Genomic DNA, 23,787 nt, shown 5'->3' with positions numbered 1-23,787 from the left:
TGCACTTTTGTAAAACTTTAAAACAAGGCACATGAGATCTGGAAGCTGAGTCATGTTATCTGAACTTCTTTCTTGTTAGGTTGAAACATGTCGCTACTCATCCAAGTAGCTTCTTCAGTCCAAGTAGCAAAACATTTCAACCTAACCAGAAAGAAGTCCAGTTGCCATGACCCGTCTTCCAAATAACCTCACCTGGATGACTGAGAATCTTCACAGATATAAGGCATATGAGAAGCACACACTTTATGTTGAAGGCTGATGAACACTCCGGGAATCCTTCTAAAAGTGTAACATTTTGGAAGCACTGTGCCAAATTTCAGCAATATGTGGGCAACATTTGGAAGAGCGGCAATTTATTTTTAAAGTGGGGTGGGCTGCACTCCCTTTACATCCTGATTAGCAGTTCCAGGAGTCTTCCAGAAATGGTAATCATCTTGCAAACAAGGCAAGCAACTCAATCCTCCTTGTTTTAAAAGCAAACTGTGCTTCCCCACATGCTGCTTATGTAAGTAAAGGAAGACAAAGAAAATACCAGTCTGAATAACTTTGGATGCCTTTCACAAACTACATGAAACAACAATATAATTTGAATATTAACTGAAACAGAACTTTGGCACTGCCGTACAAAATTATTTGAAGAAAATCAAATGCCTTGTCTGCTTTTTATTCTCACCTTTTCTTTTAGATAAATATGGAACCTTGGCTTAATTGTTGAGTGGAGATAGCAGAGACCACAGGAAGGAACAAAACTGAGCAAAATTGAGCCTGTGGGATTAAGGTCCTTCCCCCTTGCTTTAAAGTTATATCTGAATGAATTTGTTGTGATTTTTGGACAGTCTAGGATCTAAGTTTTCTATATATTTTTATTGTAAAGCATGCTTATCGTCAGAGTCAGCTCTCTAAAGTAGTAAAGTGACCTGAGTTCATCTTCTTCCCTCAGACTGCTGCCCTCTTGCTGCCATTCCTGAGCTCAACCTGCTACTCTCAGCTTAGATTAAAAAAAATTACAAACCCCTTTGCTAAGCTCATTTACCAGGGAGGACAACTGCCTCTGGGGCATGAGATCACCACAGAGGAGCAAGCTACATGTGCCAGGGCAGCTGAAGCTGGCCAAGAATGTCCCAGAAAGGAGGACCTGAAGACATTTTGCAGCAGTATCACCTCAGGAGAATGGCAAAGAGGAATCAGAATCCTGGATTTTGAGCTGTCCACCTAGACTTCAAAAATAAGCTTTTCAGGACTTAAATCGGGTTTGTTTCCCACCTTCTCTCTAATCATTAGAGTCTAATGAGCTAACATTAAATTACTTTTTTCTTCTACACAGAATTTTCACACACACTCTGTAAGGTATGTTAAGCAGAGATAGTGAGAGGACCAAATGACATTTCTCCATTTCAATTCCCCCCCCCTGAATTATTTTTAATCATCGAGGGAGCACTTTGCCCGTTTAATTTTAACACCCTTTCTCTATCCCTAAATACAATTTACAGTGGGTGAAATGATGCTCAAACTGAACTCTGGACTAATATTCTGTGGAGATTCCTGGCATACCTATTATGAAAATGTGGAATTCAGCTTCTGCATCTAGAAAAAAAATGAATGGCATAAAAGTGATAGGTAAGGAAAGGTGGCAAAGACAAAAGGCAGTGTTATACATGGGTCTGCACCACTTACTGGCTTGCTTGGCTTTTTCCATGTAGCTGGTAGTCAGGTCTTCATCCACAGGGTGCTCCACAGGCCCTATCATGGGGATGAGGTGCCTCTCCGCACGAATGGTCTTAGTGGCGTGTGGTAAAAGCATGGCCTCTGGGGAAGCCTCTCTGTCTTCCAGTAATGGGGGCTGTAGCAGAACTTCACTCTCGGAGAAGGGGGTGTCTGTGCGGCTTCCCGGCTGACAGACAATTTCCCTCTTGGCCACTCCACCTTCTCCAGCTTGTGTGATTGCCTCAGGTGTGCTGTCATACCCACTCAGCTCTGATAGCGACACTTCATCCTGTGTCTCACCCATTTTATTGTTCGACCCCTCAGGAGGAGAACGTGGGCTCTTCTTGCGAGCTCTCCGGTGCTTTTCCTGAGCAATGTTGTCAGCATCACTGTCAGTCTCGGCATAGTACGCCTCGCTGTCTGGAGGGGATGTGATGTTCTCCAAGTGCTTCTGTCTCCGGGGTGGCTGCTCAGGTTCTGGAGCAACACGGGGACCTGCCGGTTCAGGACTGCGCACTTGAGAAACCTGGCTGAGCAGAGGTGGTGGTGAAACTAACTTGGAATTGCTTTGCAGTTGCCTTGGAGAAGGGGAACGCAGGAGTCTCACGTCAGACAAGTCCCCACTAGCTGCTCTGTGGGAGAAAAGAGGAAATTTAGAGGAGCTGGGTAAATTAAAACTTAAGAAGACGCAAGCTGGATAAAATCAAAGCCCTATCAAGTCTAGCATTCAGTGCTTGCAATGGCCAACCCAACGCACATGAGGAGAAGACCAGAAGCAGGGTGTAGGATCAACAGCATCCTCTTCCTCACACTCCAAAGCAACTGACATACAGAGGCACTGAGGGCTCAACAGAAAAGATTGGGTGCATATTTCGCACAATACCTGCGGATGTAAGGCAGATTGGAGATGTCAGAGGCTGACTCTCTGATGGTCTGCATCAAAAGCCTGATGCCCACCACTGAGCGGTGCACCCTGTCCATAATGAAGACTCCACGGCAAGGATAGGTATTAGCTGATCAATATGAGCAGACTAAAAAAAATCTTTCACCAAAATAAAAAAATTAAAGAAGTGGAAAGGGTTTAAGGATTTTTTTTAAAAAACCCTCTACCCAAATAATGTATGGTCTTCTTTTCTCACGAACAGTATTAACATGTAGCTACAAAGATCCTCTGTTACAAATGGGCAAAACCACTGATTATAACACACCCACGCCACTTAAGAAAGGTTGGCCCCCAACCCCAAAGGGGGCCTGTCTGTGTCACACTGCTAATCAAAGAGTTTGGGGAAAGATCTTCCAGCACCAGTGACAGCATGCTAGCCTGGTGACATTCTAAGTTGTGGTGACCCTCCAAGCCCAAATCAACCCATGAGTCATTTCTAATTGCTCACCAGCAGCCCAGTAAACCTCCTTTTAAAAAAACTGATTACTGAAGGCTACAAAAACATAGGATGGGGTTGTCAAGTATCTCACAGGCTAAAATAGACAGATGTTCTGCTGTGGTCAGCATGGTGGGTCACACATGTGCAAGCTTGCTGCAGGCTATTTTGGACAAGATGTAGTACTTGTCTAGAAGGAAAGCAATGCTATTGTACCAACTCTGCATAATGTTTTCTGAAGCTGAGATTATAGTAAAATGCTTCCAGCTATGAGCTGCACGCTAGCACATGCCACCCAACCAGTCCGATTTTAATGGAGTGATTCCTGTGGTTCCCTGGCTTGTTTAAAGTCTGAAACAGTCCAATAATATCCCACCCATAGTCCACTAATGTCACTTTGGTGTACTGCACCTGCCAGACAGTCTGGGGTTATAGAGTTCCTGTGTCTTGTAGTCACTGTTCACTTCTTTCATCATTTGTGGGAGATTTAAATAGTAGTGGTGCCCACTGTAGGTTCTTGGTGTTATTCAGCTCTGTTCTCTGTTTTTGTTTTTTTTAACCACTCTTCTAGTGATAAGAGATACTGTTTCTTTTCAAATAGCTGCCAAATTTCATAGGAATCTTTAATAATGACTGTGTGCTGTGAAATCAATTCCAACTTGTATGTGTTCTGTGCCATCAGGCGACCCTAATATGACTTTCAAGGCAAGTAAGATAGTTAAGGAGTAGTCTTTGCTGTTCCACTCCCCCAGTGAGTTTCTGTGGCTGAGAGTGAACTCCACTCCAGTTCTCCAGAGTCCTACCCTGTCACTCTACCCACTACACCTCACTGGGAATCCAATTCCAACTTACAGTGACCCTTGTAAGGGTTTCCTAGCTAGAGATATTTCATCAGTCCCTTCTTCAAAGGCTGGCTGTTTTCCTGGGAGGCACAGTGAGGAATTAACCCCCCCCCCAGTCTCTTGATCTGCAGCCAGATACCTAAACCACTGAGCTATCCACCCCTAATGTGGACTTTTATCAGAAGCTTTTAAGAAAACCCATTTAAATGGTATTCACGAAGATCCCTCATTGTGGGGACAGTTCTCATTCTACAGACCACATTTGATTATATCATGCACAAGCTAGATTTGGTTAACTGCAAACTGTTCGTCAACAGTTACAAAGTGGGGATGCACAGCCTTTCTTCCCAACCACTCTGTCCCAACAGCTGTTACTGTTTACCTTTTCACAACAATGCTGAGGAGGCCATTACAGGAGTCGATGATCTGCATAGCCGCAGCGTGGGAGAGACCAGCACATGGCTTTCCATTGATGGACACGAGCTCATCATTTTCCCACAATCCCCCACGGCACGCTTTACTTCTTTTGCGAATCTAAGAAGGGAAAAACAGAAAGGAAAGAGTGAGACGGAAGAAGGAAAGTACCAACTTCTACAGAGCAGGCAGCCAAGTATAGATGATATCCAACAGTAGTTGTTTTCATCTATCACAACAAAATCAGCAAAGAGTACTGTGGCATGTTTATTGCAAGCATATATATAATGGCTTATCTTCCCTGGACTATATTTCACATTGTCAGATGCATGAAATAAAGGCAGGTGATCAGGAATTCAGCTCTGGAGTCTCAAGTCTCCTCCAAATTATGTGTTTGTGTGTTAAGAACACTGTTACAGTGCCATCCTACAGACATCTCAGAAGTAAGTCCCATTGAGTTCAAAGGGGTTTATTCTCAGTATATCTGCTGGTCATTTTTGATTGCTCTTTCCACTTCGTGAAAACCTCTCTAAAGTAGTGCAGTACGAGATACGGATTTTCTACTATTCTGAAAAGTATGATGCCTGGCTGGCGATATATGGTAGTTGACTGTATCGTCAAAGGTAAAACAGTCTCCCTTGATCTTACCCCATGCTGGTTCTTGACACATACTTCTAAAAGAATAGAAGATCAAGGTTGGGCAATGCCTTTACAGGACAACGAAAATGTCATTAGGAAGGCAAGTTTTTAGGTTCCCCAGAACTCTTCATCAGGCTAAGCATGATAGAATCAGGATCCATTTTCCATTTGCTGCTACAAAGCTCATAATTTGGTTTCATGATTTGGTTAAAGATAAGACATCAATTCCGCACACACTTAGAGATGCATCTTCAAAGCTGCTGTATTCACACAACCCAACACAATGCAAACAGAACCCGTTATTCCTTCCAGGGATCTCCTGCCAAACAAAGGGAAGCTAATTTGCAAGCAGAGAAGGTTGTTAGACACTAATTATACATACTTGATTACTTAAGGGTAGCTGCTCTTTTGGCTCCTTTGGCTCCGAAAGGGTAATGGATAGAGTGGCCTCTGTACCATTTTGAAAGTGAAACTTTGACCCGCTACATTCAAAACACTGAGATGAAGTCTGCTTTTCTGACTAGGAGATGTAAAATGAATGATTCTTTGACGTCGATCATTAAAACGTAAGACAAATATTATGGCTCTAGTTTTCAAGCATGTGATCTTGCTTGATTTCCTTAACATTCAGGGTTAACAGTTTCTGGGCTGCTACTCAGTCAAGGAATTGGGAGACAGACCCCCCCACACACACACCCTCTTCTCCTTGTGCTTTAATTAGGCATAGAGAATTGCCAGCGCACGGCCCTGTTAAGGGCAGCAGAATCTCAGCCTACAGACTCTCCCTTTCTCTTCCACTGGGTGATATGGACTGTTCTGCACATAACAATGTAAAGTCTGTAAAACGTGTTCAGCACAGATGAAAGTAGGTTGATTCCCTCTTGCAAATAACCTTCACCATTCTCCTATCTGTCTCCGACATTCTTTCCCTTGGCTTCTTTACAAAATACTGTGGTGCACTTTCTTTCTGAGGCAGAATGACTGGAACTGTCCCTTTCTAAATGTGCATAATCGTGTTATAAAATAAGCTGTTTTGGTCTCATTGGTAACAACTTTTTAAAACGCACTTGCTTTTTCAGCACAGATTTGCTGTGAGTTTTCTTTGTTAGATATTACTCCTATTCTTTTCTGAAATATGCAAGGGGGCAATTAAGCCTGCTGGGATGCTGGCCAACAAGGCATCCTATTTGGCAAACTAGGGTTTGCAGGGGAGGGGCAATATCCTACGGTTGTGGTGGCTGGGAGAAGCAAGGTATGGAAGGCCTAATTGGCCCGTACCAGAGCCAGGTAGTGCTGGTCCATGTGCTTATTGATTGAGATGTACCTGTGTAGTGTTAGGGAGGCTGTTGTTCCCACATTTGCATTTTAGGATTGTGTCCTGAACATGAGCCAAGGATCTCTAGCATGCCACTAGGGGATTTGTACCACTGTTTGGAGTGTTGCAAGGGGCTGACTGGTTCACTCTTTTTTTCTGGAAGCCACATGACATAATCACTAGAGCAAACCAATCCATCCCCAGAGCATTCCCTCCCCACAAGTTTTTGAGCATCTATCAGAGGCTTCTATTTTTTTGGGGGGGGTAAGTGGGCTGTAACTTAGCCCATTTCCAGTATGTGTGATCACTGAGAATGGACCAAAATCAAGTACAGTATTGTAATTGTCCTTCCACTGTCAATTTTCAGTACTGTGAAGTGACAAGATACTTCAGGATATTGGAAGATTGAAACTTCCCCTGCTCCTCTGCAGAGGAGCACAGGAAGTGAAAGTATTATTTTTTTTCTGTGCTGGACTATTGCTGTTGCACTGAATCACTTAGATTAAATTATTTTTAAACAATTACTGTATTTGCCTTCATGTGAAGTGTTGATCCAAACTGTGGCTATGGACAGTTTATTGATTACTGCAACACACAAGGCAAAGAATCTTTTAAAAATGTAAGTGGTTAAGTGCATCAGCAATGGTCAAGTACAGGCAAAAATAACAATTTCAGTTCTCCTGCCCCTCCACAGAGGAGCAGGGGAAGTGTTCAATTGACAGCAGAAGGAGCCGGAAGGTCACTTGAGGTTTATATGTCATTTGGACATTAGGATTGCATGAAATGGCATATTGGTCCTCCTCTGACTTCAAGTGACCCTATTTAGATCTCACTAGCCCACACCCAAAGGGCCAGTGTAGTCACACCCTAATTTTAGAGCCTGGACTTGATGATTTTACCAGAAGCTGAATACAAATTGTGATGTCATATTACTTCTAATGTCAGGCATGCCCCTAACATTTATCTTCAGTTTTTTCAACTTCTACAGTTCCATGCTGTACATGGTCCCCTACATTTACATATCAGAGTAAAAAAAGACCCAAAACTTTAAAAAATGGTTTTTAATATAAAATCAAATATCTGAGCATCTGCAGATTTGCATTTTAAACTGCTTTAAATTACAGTGCTGTTATGATTTCTGGAATTTGCTTCTACTGCTTCAATGCTAAACACAGTTACTTGGCAATAAGATTTTACCAAATTTTGTTACAAAAAAGGAAAAGGAACATTTTCATAAAATGAACTTTTTGCATCTCTCATAATTTGCAAATTAACTTGCTGTGCATTTGGATAGATGCAAATACGGACTTCATTTGCCAGTATGATTGTTCAGATGTGGAGCTCCACAAGAATGACATCTCTGGAACACTAAAATAATTATGTCTTCTAATATGCTGCAGCTTTTGATGTCCCCCCCCCCAGCAACTTGTTTGTAACTATCCCTACAACTGAAGTAGAACTGGAGAATGGAGGGCTGACATTTTAATTTCCCACAGTGCCTTGAAACACGTGGAATAATGCCATTTGGCAGCACTGTGGGAAAATTAAGATGTTGCCAAGTCCCTAAATTAAGTTGTCCATCACGAAAGCCTGAGATCAATGCTAACAGTGGCCCCTGCTGGGGTACTCAGCCAAGGGCATCCACGTGAATTTTTCTGGGTGGGAGAGAAGCTGCATAGTGGTATGTCAGCACCAGACAGACAGACATGCACCTATAACTCTATAACAGCCTATCTGTGAGTACTAAAATGAACAAATTTGGGATTCCAGGGGATCAAGTCCACACATTTTAAATAAATAAACAAGTCATCCCCCCATGGAAACCCATGGCCTCAGCATTTGCACATTAATGTGAGATATAACACCAGTCCTGACAAAATACCATGGAACTTGCTTCAGATTGCTAGGAGCATTTTTCTTGGATTCATGCAACTGGGAAAGCATCCATCACAAGTTTATGTTTAACATGGCTCTAGACAACAGTACTAATTAGATACTGAAGGGTCTTCTAGATTGGGAAAATGTTCTCTCTTAAGCTCTGAGTCCTGCACAGATGTAATTGGCATCCTTTCACCACCTATACGGCATTTGTGTTGTTTAACTTACTACACTGGTCTTCCCCCAGCCCACTGTTGCTTTTTTCTGCTCCTTTTGGTCCTCCTGAAACTGTGGTTTATTTTTAGTATTACTCTGTGGTGGCATGAGCTTAGCACTTCCCACCATTAGCAGGAATACATTTCTTTTCGCTCACCAACCCTCTCTCTTTTTCTTTATGGCCAAATGCAAAACTTTTGAACTGTCAAAAAAGGAAAACTACTGTCCTGTGACTGTGGGATAAGGATTTGAACATCAACACCATTTGCAGAAACATATGGCTTGTTTGATTTTCTGCATGCATACAATCAACACTCGGACACAAAGAAAGGACAAGACATGGTCTCTCCACTCTCATGCCCACCTCCAGCAAATTGGAGTGATTGGTGTCCTTGGAACTCCCTGCCAAATGGAAGGTAAAAACCAGATCTTAATTGAAGGGTGCTCACAAAGGACAAGTTTTTCTTTCAAACAAATGAAGTGTTTATTGATTTGTACAAAATAAAAAGGGTGAATCACAGGTAATAAATCAAGTTGTTAATCACGTTTCTCAATTACTAGATCACACAGACTTTTCCTTTACTGACTATCTCTCTCAAATCTATCTCACTCTCTCAATCAACTTCTCTCATCTTTTCAAACTCTCCAAAACTCCCTTCACACATCACACACACCCCTTATATAACCCAGCTCCTCCCCCTTCTGCACCACCCTCCGTCCTCTCATTGGCTGAGGTTCCCCTGCCCAGATGTGACGGACAGGTGAGAGCAGAGCTGTATGCCACAGGGAGTCCATTGATTTTTCAGTTATTGTTTTCATTAAGTAAAAGTAGGCACAGGATCATTTTAATTTAATTTAAATTTTAATTAGGGTTACAGCATTCAGGAATGGGAAGCTAACTCCACTTGTGCTTTGGGTCTACATCAGATCGCTACCAGCCTTACCTGAACAAATTAATGTAAAAGAAAACAATAAGCGTCCTAATGAGAAACTGGGTGTCATGTCCGCTTTGGCCATTATTATTTTTCCTGCTAAACAGAGGAGTGGAGAAAAGGGGAGACACAGATCTGTTTTGGGGTGTGTGTGACTTGTCTAGACATTTGTTAGAGCTTCTTCAGCCTCTGGGGATCAGCTCCGAGCTTTTCCGGCAATCTTAAAATAGAAATTACTCATTTCATCTGCCACATTCATCAGCAGAAGTGCCATCATCCTGGCCTTTCAGAGTCGTTGCCCTTCCTCCCTCTAACTTTTTTTAAAAAAACATGGAGTGGGAACATGAAACCTAGTCATAAAGAAACTGGGCAAATAAGCTGTCCTGTTTGTATCAATGTGAGCACCATCTGATTTGTTCCCTCTCTTTTCTTTTTCTAGGGTTCTGGGGTACAGCTTGCAGGCAGGGAAAGAATGGAATGCACACTGCATACACTCATGCAGAATGGCTTGTTTTTGGGAAAACGGCACCAAAGATCTTCCACGGGTGTTAGACCTGCCCCAAACCCAGGTCTAATCTATGGAAACAAATAACTCATTCTTGGAGATCCTTCCAAAGAATTGCACAAGCATGAAGACCCAGAAGGGTTATTGAGATGAGACAAGATGTCCTTAGAGAAGAGCACTGGTCAGAAGGAAAGTCATCCGCTTCTCCCAGCACAATATTTCTTCATTTTTGTGTGTTGCTGACTAGCTTGCTTCCGTTTTGTCACTAGTTCTAGTGACTCCTCCTTGTCTCGACTACGTCTTATTTCAGGGACAAAAAAAAAGCAGAGGTTTGGGGCAAACCGGGTGAAGAGTTTTCCAGTGTTATCTCCTACCCCACACTTTCACTTTCCAATTTCTTCTCCCCAATGGCTATAGGGTGAGACACCACATAAAAACAATATTTACAACACTATCCCTCCAGGAACATGAAACAAAGCAAAAGGTCTGAGAACTCAAACATGACGACAAAGTTGCGCTCCTCTCCCAGTTATCAATTGCACAACAAACATAGTCTGATCTGCCAAATGCAGACTGAGTCAAACTCATGGCAGAATGAACAGACATTTGTGTCTTTTTAAGGAAGTCCTGATTTTATAGATGTGTCAACTGTATCGTCTAGTTTGGTTCTTAGACAATGGACGGGGAGGATGAATACCTCTCTAGGGGGGGGAGAGGTCTCGTGGGCTGAGAGGCTCCCTCTCCTCTTATCACGAGCCACCTATCATTCTGACTATGAGATCCTAAGGAGAGGTGTCATTTCCTCCATCCTTGCCTGGCAACTACTTCTCAGGCACTCTGCTGGCAGAAAGAGCAATCACTTCTGTGAATGGGGAATGGATCTGCAGGACAGATTCAGCACCTTGGACAACACCCTCAAAGTGCATACTAAAATGCAGAGCAGGCTCACAGCGCTTCCAAAATGGGACTCACCCCTGGTCTGAAGAAAGAGAATTTCCTCCCAGGTTATCTTGTAACAGAACCTCAACAGCAGAGCTCTACAAAGGCACTTCTTGGCCTTAATTTGTATTATTACTATTAAATCTGTCTCAGAACCTCCAACTGCCTTTTGAAACAAGCATCTATACTTTCTCTAGCATTAAGTCACAGGTTTCCCTTGGTTCTCACAGAAAATGGGTCTTCCCTCTGAGCCAGTGATTTCTTTCCACCCAGGACAAACCTGGAACATGATTTCCCTGGTTGTGGCTTCCCTTACTTTGGCTTACCAAACTTTTTAAACTGGAGGTTCTTTGATGGATGCATGATGCTGCTGTGGCCTTTGAAGGTTGAATGTTTCTGTACTGGGCAAAAGTGGAAAACAGGGTCATAATTTCAGAGGAAAATATATTGTAAAAGTCAAAGGCTACATTTCTATATAGGCATAGTAAGGAATAAGCCACATTGAATTTACCTGAACTAATATATGTATAGCATTGCACAGTGGCACTTATTATACTGTAATGAGAAGGTTTTCTTTATTATTTACAGTGAGAAGATGCAATGCAAATTGAGAGGTTCTGAGAAAGTGCAACTAAACCGTGTTTCCAATTCAGTATACATCCAGAGGGATAGGAATATTAATAATGCAGCATAGGAGTGTGAAGCTGCCTCCTTTCTGCATAGCAACCCCCCCTCCACAGAACACTTTTAAAAAGGTGTTTTTCCTCTTGAGGTTACTTTCAATCATGGAACCTCACCAGGATGTTTGTAAATTTAGAAAGCTATTTAGGAGGGGAGGAAAACCCTGGCTGAGGTTTAAAAGGACGGAGCTTCATCCTTTTGGCCACCAAGACTGTGCTGCCATTACCCCCTCCAAAAAACATACATGAACAATATGTACACATTCATTTAGGCAGGAATTCACTGGCAAACCCGTTTCTGAGCAAGTCCCCTCACCTAGTTTGTCTAACAAAAACAGTCTATTCTGATATTCCTAGGGCCTTTCAATCACTAGGGTTATGAAATATGGAGTCAAGTCTCCATCTTCACTGCCAAATCCTACCATGGAGATTATTCTAAAAATAAGATGAACAGATTCCCAACTGTTCTTGTTCCCAGAGGGGGATCTTGATAAACTTATACATCCCTCTTGAAACATAACTTGAGTAAGCTTTCGGACAGATGGCTCTAGGGTTATCAGCGAAAAGACATCAGGCACCTCTCACATCTTTCCCTCCTTAACAGTTCTTTAGGGTAAGAACAAAAAGATTGTAGAAGTGGGAAGAAAACACAGGAAAGTTATCAACATAGGACAACATCATCTGCATGCCCGCCTCCCATAGCCAGGACAATTGCCAGGATAAAATCATCATCTTGAAACACCCAGATCGATCAGTTCACCCAAAACAAAGCATCTTGTGGCACCCTGAAGTCCAAAGCCTGAATCCAACTGTTAGTCTTAAATCCGAGGAGACCCACTGAATCAATTGCTGCATGGCATGCCTTCCTTCAACAACATTGGGATTAGGAGGTTAGACCCCTGTGTAGTTCAAAACCCATATATAACTTTTATGTCCACCAAAACATAACTAAAAAGCACAATAGTTGATTCACACACAAGCACACACACACACCAGTCCTATCGGGAGCCTCTTGACAATCCTTTCCATATACTGTAGTTCCACATGTAATGAGCTTTAAAGGTCTTTATTGACCCCCTGATCTAGAAGCTGAATTGGAGATGTTGTGTTTGAGGGACCACTTCGACACCTTCAGTGTTGAACCCATGGGGTTCTGGGTGGCCAGGGGCACAGTATTTATTGAATATTTATCTATCGGATATTTATTTATTCATTGGAATATTTATTGAAAAAAACCTGTGTATAACTAAAACCATGCCGTTCAGACCCATGCAATTCAAGGGAAAAGTGTTTTACAGTGGATCAGAGACCATGACATCAGATACATGGCCAGGATGGTCAGGCACAAATGCATACAATGGTGTGGGGGTAAAGGTAGAGAGGAAAGGAAAAGACTGAGTGCAGAAAGAACAGTAACAATATTGTAAAAACAATATAGTTCCATATACTATTATCAAAATAGTGTACATGATAATAAAAACATCCTTGAATTGGCAAAGCTATTCCTACTCTAGTGTGACTTACTGTGCTATGCAACAGAATGTCAGCGACAGTGTGATTAAATGTCCAAAACATTAATTCATATTACTGGGGACTGAACTGAATTTCCTAATCAATTGTAATTCCTCCCCCCCCCCACAACACACACACTGGTATTTCTTTTCAAAGATCTTCCATTAAAGAATAGGTACCTTTATTTCAGTTGCAGCGTGGCCTGCTAAGTTAAAACATTCTCCAGCTGCTTTTCTAGATTTTGCTGGGAGTTGATATCAATGTGAAATTTGTTTGCAAGTGGGAAAGAAAGCTAGACACAGAGAACACAGATGGAAATTATTCCATGTTTATTATCCCATGTCTGAGAAATTTGTGGAGACAAGCAGAAATCTAGTTAATTCTGTGTGTCACTCCACCCACAGTACTCATCAGACTTCAAGGCCTGTGTGTTTTGATGACCAGCCACAGAGGCAATTTGGATGAAGTATCTGCTGAGACCACTGGCCAGCTTTGGGCACTCACTTACATATAATTGTTGCAGGCAGATTTTAAAAAGTGACTACAACATATGTATGGCTGAGTACCATGTTACCTTTAATTCCCAATACCTGGCTCATTTAAGGTAAAGGTTCCCCTTTACATTAAGTCCAGTTGTTTCCAACTCCAGGGTACGGTGCTCATCCCCGTTTCCAAGCCGTAGAGCCAGCATTTGTCCGTAGACAAGGGGTTCCCAACCTTTTTCACCCCGTGGACCAGCTAGGAAGGCGGGGCACACCCTGCGCTTGTGCGCATGTGCAAATGAGCGTGCTGTCTCTCACGCGCGAACAAGCGCATGCTCGTGTGCATGCGAAAACACTCATGAGCATGCTCAAACAGCGGCACGGCACTTGCATGGGCATGCTGGAGTGTGTGTGCAGGCACAAACAGATTGTGTGGGGGTGAGTGCATGTGGGGGGTGGGGCGGGAGGTCTGTCTTCGTGGCCCGTTCCAGCTCAGGCCACAGACTGGCAACAGGCTGCGGACCGGAGGTTGGGGACCTCTGCTGTAGACAGTTTCTGTGGTTATGTGGCCAGCATGACTAGACACGGAATGCCATTACCTTCCCACCAAGGTGGTACCTATTTATCTACTCACATTTACATGCTTTCGAACTGCTGGCTTGGCAGGAGCTGGGACAAGCGACGGGAGCTCACTTGGTTGCATGGATTCGATCTTACGACTGCTGGTCTTCTGACCTTGCAACACAGAGGCTTCTCGGTTTAACTCACAGCACCACCACGCATTTAAAGCTCATTTAAAGCTATTTCCAAATGTATCTTTTGAATATGATATTTAGTCATTCATGTTCTAACAACTTGCAGAACAACCCTATGCAAATACTAAGAACAAAGCTTATAGCCTCAATATTCTGAAACCAAGCCCTCCCAAATATGACACCATGTCTTAGAGCTTGGGAAGGTAAATTTCCCAAGGTCTGACATTTTCAAATCATGTTCTGGGAGGGCTAGATTGGGACTCCTCCTCATGTGCCTCTCCCAACAGATTTCCTTCTGTTCCTACCACCTCCCCTGCCTGCCCGCCCCCAGGCTAGAATAGTGTAGCAACAAGGCAGAGAAAGAAGAGGGCAATAGAGAATCATGGAACCACTGATCACAGTGGTTCCTATTTAACATTGGCTTATTGGACCAACACTTTGAGCAATACAAAGGGTATCCCATACTCCTCCTCGGGTCCTTTTTAGGAAAAAGTCAACTGACTAACAGTGTAGCAATATGAGCGTTACAGTGCAGCAACAGAGTCACTATAAAGTTGTGGCCGAGTCTATACAACAACACTATCAAAGTTTTAGACATGCCAAATTCATATGTGACCCCTTACACAAGTGAGACTGAACTGGTGTGAAATGCCATCTGAAAATGATATCTGCCGTAACTGTGTTGCATGCTGTGGGAAAAGGTCATCTGGTACTGATCTTTGTGATCTACAAGAGCAGGCCAGATCCCTCTCACTGCATTCTCATCACAAGTGATAGGCAACAGTTCATCCGATTACACAAAAAAATCCCTGTGAATACCTATCAATAGGTTCCTATCATAGAATCCTAGAGTTAGAAGGGGCCATAAAAGTTATTTTCTTCAAGCCCTTGTGGGGCTTATTAGTGTCCACACCCTTTGCTATCTTGGTCACCCTCTTCTGGATATGTTCCAGCTTGCCATTAGCCTTCTTAAATCATGGTGTGTCAAACAGAATTGCATTTTCTGAGAAAACACGAACAGGCATAAATTGCCATTTTCAGAGTGGATCTGCCACATCTTCACTACAAGAGTATAGGCCGTATTTTGCATATTATAAATAAATACCATGAATTGCCCCAAATCCAGATCACACAGAAACATCACATTCCACCTTGGGCATCTGAAGAACAGTCATGTAATTAAATAGTAAATGATTAATGTGTTCCTGCAGTGCACTGATAGTGGGAAAAACTTCCAAACAGCTGTTTTGCTGGAATGGATATGAAGTGTCCAGTATCACAACCTGACTCCTCTAAAAAAGCTAATTCAGCAGAATAAGCAGCTGCCATAATGAATGGAGTTTAACATCAGTCAACTCACAGCAGGTTCCCATGCTGCATTCCGACTGAATTTTCCATTAGTCTAAGGAGACAATGCACAGTCCTTCAGTGATTACCATCATTATATGCTTTTCAGATACGAAACAAGCCTCCATTACTCTCAAGTGAAAGCGGGAGATAAATATTCTAACCCACGGCATTTAGTTTATGGAGTGCTCACATTCTTCTGACTTCTCCTCAAGATTGTTTAACATCTCTATGAAAGGACTGGGAGAGATAATCTGGATGGACTATGGGCTATAGTCCCACCAACATGCAGATATTAAAAACCTGTATCTTCTTTCCTTGTGCTAACCCTGGGAGAAAGATGAAACACTTGAAACAACCAATTCTCTAATCCATTTGAGAAGACCAAATAAATATTAAAATCTCAGATTACCAAGAGTTATGAGGCTACCATATGCTCCAATTAGAGACGGGCATGAATCAGAAAAATTGTGATTTTTTGATTTGTGGTAGACGAGTCAAGGTAGACAAATCATAAATTACAATGGTTATAAGTTTTTTGGGTTGTTTGGCCATGTTCTCAAGGTTTTTCTTCCTTTACGAAGAAAACCTACAACAACCATCGGATCCCAGCTGTGCAAGCCTTTGAGAATACATAAATTACAAATTTAGTATTTTTTTCTGATGAATTGACTAATCAATTTGTCAGTTCAGTTTTGAATGTGAAACCCTATAAAACTGCTCCCCAAGCACCTAGAGGCACAAAATTTGCAGAGAAGCTTCCCCTGACATGCCTCTATGATCCTTTCTTGTTTTGTGAAGACTGGATTTTGGACATCCAAATTATACACCCACAAAAAGAAGCCCTCAGGAAAATTTTCCCACTGGCACTGAGAGACACCAAAATTGTAGAGCAGCTTCCCATGACTCTCGTCTACAATATTTCCTAGTTGAGTGAAGATTGGGTTTCCACAAGCCAGCTGCTAAAGGACCCATTTTGTGGGTGTATAATGTGGATGTCTAAAACCCAATAGTCATTTTTATAGCTCAGTGAATCAATGAATGAAAAATCACTAAAAATTCATTAATTCATATTCATCAGGGAGCATTGATTTGCATGAATATGAATGGATGAATTAGTAATTTTTGAATGTTGGTGATAATTTGTACCCATATCTACCTATCATCCATTATTCCCAAAGAAAGACATTCTAAATGATCTGGATACATTCTTTTATGCTTCCATGCAGCCTATGAACTTGGCTAATGGCCAGGGAGATATATGAGAGTTCTAGGCCAAAATATCTGGAAGGCATCAGGTTGCCCTCTTCTGTGACAGAGGATGAACACATGAAAAAATCTAACATATTTTAACAATTTGAAAGCTTGAGGAGTTTAAGAATGGCAGAGCCAACAGAAGTTGTCCAGTCAACCCATGATGATTGTGCTGAAATCTCACTGGTTGTAATGGAATATAACTATCCACTAAATTGAAGCCAACTATTACCAAAAATGAGACAGAGTCTTATATTAATTTTTGCTCCAAAAAACTCATTAGAGCTTATTTTCAGGGGATTTTTCCCCATATACAACAATCTACCTTTATTCAAACATAGTCATGTCATCTTCTTCTGATTGCTGCACAATGGTGTAAGGTGGGGTTTCACTTAACGGGGGCTTATTTTTGGGGCAGGGCTTATATTACGAGCATCCTGGAAAATCATAGTAGGTCTTATTTTCGGGGAAACAGGGTACTTTATTTTGCTGAACTATGCAAAGAGGGGGAAGTCTAAAAAAATTCCACAGAAAATGTCAGTCTGGGTTTCTTAAAAGCCAGTAGTAGGAGCGAACCAACACACAAAGGACTGACCACTGAAATGAAAACAGGCAGCAAAGAGTACTCGTTTTCTGTTGCTTGGCTCAGGAAAGAAGGTGAAATCTAATGTCATGCCCGAGGACAAATGCCAAGGACTAATGCTGCACACTCTAGAATAGCTACTGAAGATATTTGATAGTTTATTGACCTTATGCAGAATAAAACAACAAGTTACTAGTGCTTTGTTTTGTTCTTTAAAAGAAGCTAAAGGCTCAAGGGGGGGGCAGATAGAAAGATGTGTTGGAAATAAAATAGATCTTGACAAGTTCTGTTCCTTAGCAGGCAGGATCCATACCTATACATTAAAATGATACTAGTGTAGATATTTGTAATGTATCGTGCTGAAGTACATTATCCGTGCCACAACCTATATATCCTTAAAATTTTAAGTACTGTCCTCCTGAGAATCAGAAGCTTGCCACAGCCATTAGAGCTAGGGTACTTGCACTGTGGCATGAGCTATCTATATCATCATTTGATGAAATTCTGTCATACCATGTGTGGTGGGTGTGACAAGCCCATAGTACTTTTATGTGTGGTCTGGTTCCTCTATAAAGAGAAACCAACAGCCAGCAAATGCACAACAACATGTAAAATCTCTCATCTACTGAAAGCACAACACAGGATGAAACAATTATGTCATCCGAGTTAGCTGAGCTGGGACATGGATGCATTCTATGAAGTTGTGTATGATCCTGACCAGAATCTCTATAGAATCATTATGGCCCACTGCCTTCCATGCTCAGGCCACAATCCTATTGCAAAGGTATACAAAAAGTGTAACATTTGGAAGTGAGTTGGCCTACAGCAGATCATGTCAGTACATGACAGAATGTCTCCTTCCAAGAGGGGCTGCCCATCCTACCTGTGCATCTCAGGCCAGGTAGCTGAGGATGCTAATCCTGAGAGAGGCCTAGAAGGAGAAAACAAGGAGCCAGGCCTTCTCAGCGGTGGCTCTCCTCCTTTGAAATGAATTGCTGCCCAAAATTCACCTGGCCCCTTGGCTGGAGACTTCAAAGAAATCTTTAAAAACTCTTCTATTTTGACAGGTTTCTAAACCATACCGTCCTAATAGATCTGCCAAGACTATAGACTATATATTTAACAACTACAACCACAGCGTGATTTGAAATTAATTTTAACGATCACCATAATCACCCAATCTCCTGAAAAGGACAACAAGCTGATCCCACAACTACAAATACTCAACTACACTACACTAGAACATAGACAGAGTTCTAACTCCTATCCTCTGAAGATGCCAGACACAGAGACTGGTGAAACGTTAGGAAGAAAAACCTTCAGAACACGGCCAAACAGCCCAAAAAAACCTGCAACAACCATCGGATCCTAGCCGTGAAAGCCTTCGAAAATACAATTTTAAAGGTTGTTTTTATTGTAATTGTAATTTTATATTGTTTATTATTGTACACTGTCCAGAGTGACCATTGGTCAGATGGGTGGTTCAGAAGCTAAATAAATAAATAAATGTCTACAGAGATTTCTTAACTTGCAGCAATTTGCTTCCAATAGTTATGTCTTTTGCTTGCCGTGGCAACTGTGCAACAGGATTTCAGCCACTGTTTGCAAGAGAGTCTATAGAAAGGAACTCTTCTTTCTGCAAACAGGGTAGGTTTTCCCAACATTGGAGCATTTAGTACTCAGGATGTGGGAGACAATGTGTCATTCTAATTCACAAATCTGTAGGTGACAATCAAACTGCCTATGGCTTCACCCACTGGCTGCATATTTTGACAGGCAGTACCTGTAGCAGACTCTTATAACAGTTGGGTTGAAAGTGAATTTTTTGCTTCATGTCTCAAATTCTACAAAAGTTGTTAACTCTTCAAGATTTTTTTAAAAAAGGAAGCTGGGAAGTGTCATTTTCTGGTCTAAATGGGTGCCAGGTCACATGCAAAGAATTCAGGTAAAGGAAATCCAAATAGGCAATATGACATCCTTATCCAAGAACTTTGTCCCAAGAGCACTGTGTGTGACCTATTCATACCAATGGTGTTAGGTGGGTATTTGTATTCTGTATCTTCTTCTGTTTCCCTTTGTGCACTGGACCCCAAAACAGTAACTGTGAGGAGCATTGAGGAAACTCAAAACCTGTCTGCAGGGATTGCTGGGGAATGACCCCATGGCACTATTAGCAGATGTAGTGGGCCCAGCTGCTGTGATATCATCTTGCATGATGTGCATATGGTCCATGTCAAGAATTGGCTGGGGGGGGGAAGGGAATGAAATGGGCACCCAGAATTTAAATCTATTTTACAAACAAATCAAACTCCTCTAGCATCCTGAGATTCCTCTCTCTCCCTTGTGGGGCTACTTATCAGGTCAGCCGTATCATATTCCCTGATATTTCAGAATAAAAACCTGGGGATGGGCACATGTCATGCATAGTGATTTCATTGCGACACAGCAGGCAAGCTTGGGAAGAGGGTTGAAACTGCTTTTTGGACAGCTAATGTAGAAGCAGCACAAGAGAAATGCAGGTAACTGGGCCCAGAATCCAAGTAAAATTCAGTGACCCAGGTCACATGGAAAATCAAAACAAGGGAAAGAAGACATATTTTTCTGCATGTAGGTAGATGGCAAAATGCCACTGCTGTCTTTCCCGCAAGGGCTCACATCACATATTGCCTTACCAACTGTACATGTGACCCAATAATACTGATAATGTGCTGTCAAGTGAATTCTGACTTACCGTGAGTCTCTTAGGGTTTTTATAGGTATAAAATACTCAGAGGTAGTTTAGCAGTTTCTCCTTCTAGTGGCACTCTGAAACCATGCAGCTTGCCCAAGGTTGCAGAGGTGCAACATTTCCAAATCCTGTGTTGCTACTCAAGCTTGTGAGAAGCTCACATGTGATCTGCGGACAGATTCCCCCCCCCCCCCCCAAAGCTTTTCATAGCTGCTACCAAGGCTTTTATAGCAAGAAGGCTCATAAGTCCTGATGGCACAGCTTCATTCTCTGTCTTCCTCCAAATGGCGCAACGGGACCAAATGCATGCAGGGCTTTCCCTTAGTGACTGGCGGTCTATGAGAGGTTTCAAAACAGGATGTATCTTGTATCGTATATTGTTTGTAATTGTGTTATTTTTAAATCTGTTTTAGTAATGCTTTTATTAACATTTTTACTAGAATCTTTACATATTTAATTATTTTTAAATATTTGAATAATTTACTGTTGTTAGCTTTTAGTATTGTGCTTTTGGTGAAGTAAGCTGCCTTGAGTTATTTTTAGGAGAAAAATATTTTAAATAAACAACGCATCCACTGGCTTTTTTTCCCCAGCCCAACCCCTGACGCTTGGCTTTTTGACGTTCTATGGTTGTGCACAGGCAACACACACGAAACACCTTCAAACTCAGCCACTGAGCCCTAACAGGGAATGGGAGGCGACGGTAGCCCAGGCTTTAAAGCCACCTCTCTCACACAGAAAATATTAAGCGTTCTCCTCCTCCAAGATAATGTGGCCAAAATCTCTCTCTCTCTCTCTCTCTCTCCTCAGGGAACCATAGCTGTTTCATCAGACTTCAACTAGTATCCTGAGATCTGGCAACCTTTTCTTAATTGTTCTCATATAGATCCATCGGGACAAGAAGATTGATCTCAGAGACTTTGCTGTCGGGGCTAGATTGGGGCCTTTGTCTCTTAGTAAAATCTCAGAGTTAGCTTTTAGTTCAGCAGTGTTTAGAGAAATTCCTCTCGTCTTGGTCTCCCTTCAACCTGTTCTTTCATATGTAACTATTAATATAGCACTGCTTTATTATTATTATTATTATTATTATTATTATTATTATTATTATTATTATTATTATTATTATTATTATTATTATTATTATTATTATTATTATTATTATTATTATTATTATTATTATTATTTGCAGTACAGTGCTAAACAGATGCTGGTAAAAGGAACAGGACGGACGCCATTTCTGAAACAGAATGAGGGACGACTGATTCTCCAGACATGCAAGTTGCCTGTGGTGAACAAGCTGACTATTCTGGAAGATGAACCTTACAACCAAACGTTGAGTGTGCTTGCCAGCGGGAGGGTGTGTGACAGGCACAACATACAAACACTTCTGTCTTCCAATCTCTTGCTGCCGCTCCCTGTTCTCCTACGTCTGCTTCCTGAGGAAGCCACTTCAGACTGTTATAAGCACAAATCAGAGATTAGCAATGTTCTTGACAATTTCAATGCAGTCAAGGACCACCATTGAAATGTGTACATTTCCATTAATTTGGGTCAGATTATCAGTGTTTTCCCACTGACTGAGCCTAGAAAAGAAGCACTCCCCCCCCCTTTGCAACACCCAGTAGGGAGAAGAAGAGGACAGTGTCATTCTTGTTGCCACTACCCATACAGCACATCATGCTATGTAAATAATGACTGGGCTCATGTATCTGAGCAGTGGCTAGAAAAAGGCCGGTTGGCAGAGTCCAGCTCAGGCCGCAGAGAGTGGGTGGTGGTAACAGCTCATCCACCAGTTTGGGACCCCTGACTCAGTTTGGCTGTTTGCATCATACAGTACATTAAAGCAAACACATTTTTAGTCCTCTTGTCCCTGCAGGCATGACAGAGATATTAGACATGTGAACAAAGCTGTGTTATCTGTCAGTTGACCAATTATTTGGAGTGGGTGGGGAGGAAAGCAGATTAATTTGCTAAATGTGGGTAAAGGCAAATTTGTGTCAGAATAAATAGACAATATTTTCTTCTCAAGGGAGCAGTGCTTCTAATGATCTGTTAACAGTACTGGCTCCAAATATGAGCAAGTGACAATTCATGCATAATATTGCAGTTGCTTTGTTTGCGGCATTCATAATGTTAAACATTATTGCGTATAAATGTTGTGTATAAATGTTGTGTATAAATGTTGGAATTTTAAAATTTGGGCTGTCAGCCAATTAAAGAAATCTTAGTTAATCAATCATATGAGTTTAACTTGGTTAGGCTAATTAATACACTGGCATATGGATAAAATAAGACTTCTGAAGAAAGACGTCTTGATGGTGGATAATGCACATGTATCATAGGAGGCAGGCATCATTTTAGGTTACGGTAAATTCTATCTAATATGAGATAAACAACAAAATAATTATTTTAAGATGGTACTTGATATCTCCAGTTTTTGTAAATAATCATAGTATATACGTAACTTAAATCTACTGTCTGGTTAACTTGAAAAACCCTTTTAGGCACTTTAAAGCTTTTACATGATTAAAGTGAGAAATCTATTTTAAAATGTTACAGCTATACACGAAACCCTACTGAATCTGGATATCCTCTTATTTACCACCTTGTCTTCAGCCCTTGAGCACAAACATCTGAAAGATACCACTACAACAAACAGCACCAGAAAAAACAGCTTCAGAATAAAGAGGACTCTCATATAAAGCTGGCTTTGGGGAATGGCATTCGTAAGATGCACGGGAAGGTGACAAACCACACATTGCTATATAGCCCAGTCCTAGCCATGTCTTCTTGGAAATACTATGTTAAAAGAGGCAACTGTGTGTACAATTGCACCTGTGGGATGAAGCCCAACAAGACAGACCTTCTAACCCTGGTGAAAATGGTTTGGAACTTGGATACGTTGTCCACCTTGGAAAGTCACGCTTTGGAAGGCAGCAAACATAGTCCAACCATGTTCCTCTCTGCCTGGGTATCTCCCAGAAGTGGTCAAACTCTTCCTTTCTTACCTTCGATACTTGAAGGGGCCTTTTCTGTTCAGAGCCGCCCTGGAGCCGGAAGCCCCACGGGGCCCCTCCAGAGAGAGTGACAACCACCTCTTCTTCAGCAACCATGATATCAGCGTGTTTTCTTTCTTTTGGTGACAAATGTCCTCTCCTTAAATTAAACCTCCAGCTCTTAAGGAATGATGTTTCCTGCTTTCATTGCTGCAAGTGGCATTTGTCTTCTGAGGTCCACCTTGAAACTCCTTTCTCCTGTCTCCTCTCCACCTGGTGCTCATGCATAAGAGAGTTCAGTCCAGCAAGACCCACACGCCATAGTCTTCCAGACCTCCAGCTGCTTGAACAGACTACTGCCAGCCGTTTTGATTCCACTTTTGGTAAGCGGCCAGTGTCATTTGGCACATGGAGCTTGTCAATCTCACCCTCTGAATGCCTCCACCTCCTGGCCAGCAATAGATCCTGGATCTCTCACTAAAGCATGGTTATAAATAGCCCACCTCCTGTCTCTTTCCAGAGCTTTGTCTCACACTTTTCCAGCTGGAGAGGATTTAATTTAAGCACTGCAATAAAGCATGGAATTCCTGTAGGCTTTCCCTTCTTGTATTCTCATCAGAGAACCTCCAGTTTCCGTTGTCACCTCAATTAAAGCAAACTCAATTTCTTCAAAGTAAAATAATGAGC

General features: G+C 41.9%; 1 protein-coding gene across 1 annotated transcript in view; it reads right to left on the bottom strand.

Moving 5' to 3' along the window:
- The window catches only part of SYNPO2L (synaptopodin 2 like), a 45,738-nt gene extending 22,211 nt beyond the window's left edge, over nt 1–23,527 (bottom strand). Inside the window, exons 1-3 of the mRNA XM_020791214.3 lie at nt 23,113–23,527; nt 4,308–4,459; nt 1,675–2,336 (exon numbers count right to left, since the gene is read on the bottom strand). Of these exons, the coding sequence (XP_020646873.3) occupies nt 1,675–2,336; nt 4,308–4,459; nt 23,113–23,217 (919 nt within the window). The 5' untranslated portion in view covers nt 23,218–23,527. The remainder of the gene's footprint in view (nt 1–1,674; nt 2,337–4,307; nt 4,460–23,112) is intronic.
- Between the last annotated feature and the right edge of the window lie 260 nt (nt 23,528–23,787).

Source organism: Pogona vitticeps, chromosome 3, assembly GCF_051106095.1.
Source record: "Pogona vitticeps strain Pit_001003342236 chromosome 3, PviZW2.1, whole genome shotgun sequence".
NCBI classification, from domain to species: Eukaryota; Metazoa; Chordata; class Lepidosauria; order Squamata; family Agamidae; genus Pogona; species Pogona vitticeps.
This window is presented reverse-complemented; position numbering and strand designations above follow the sequence as displayed.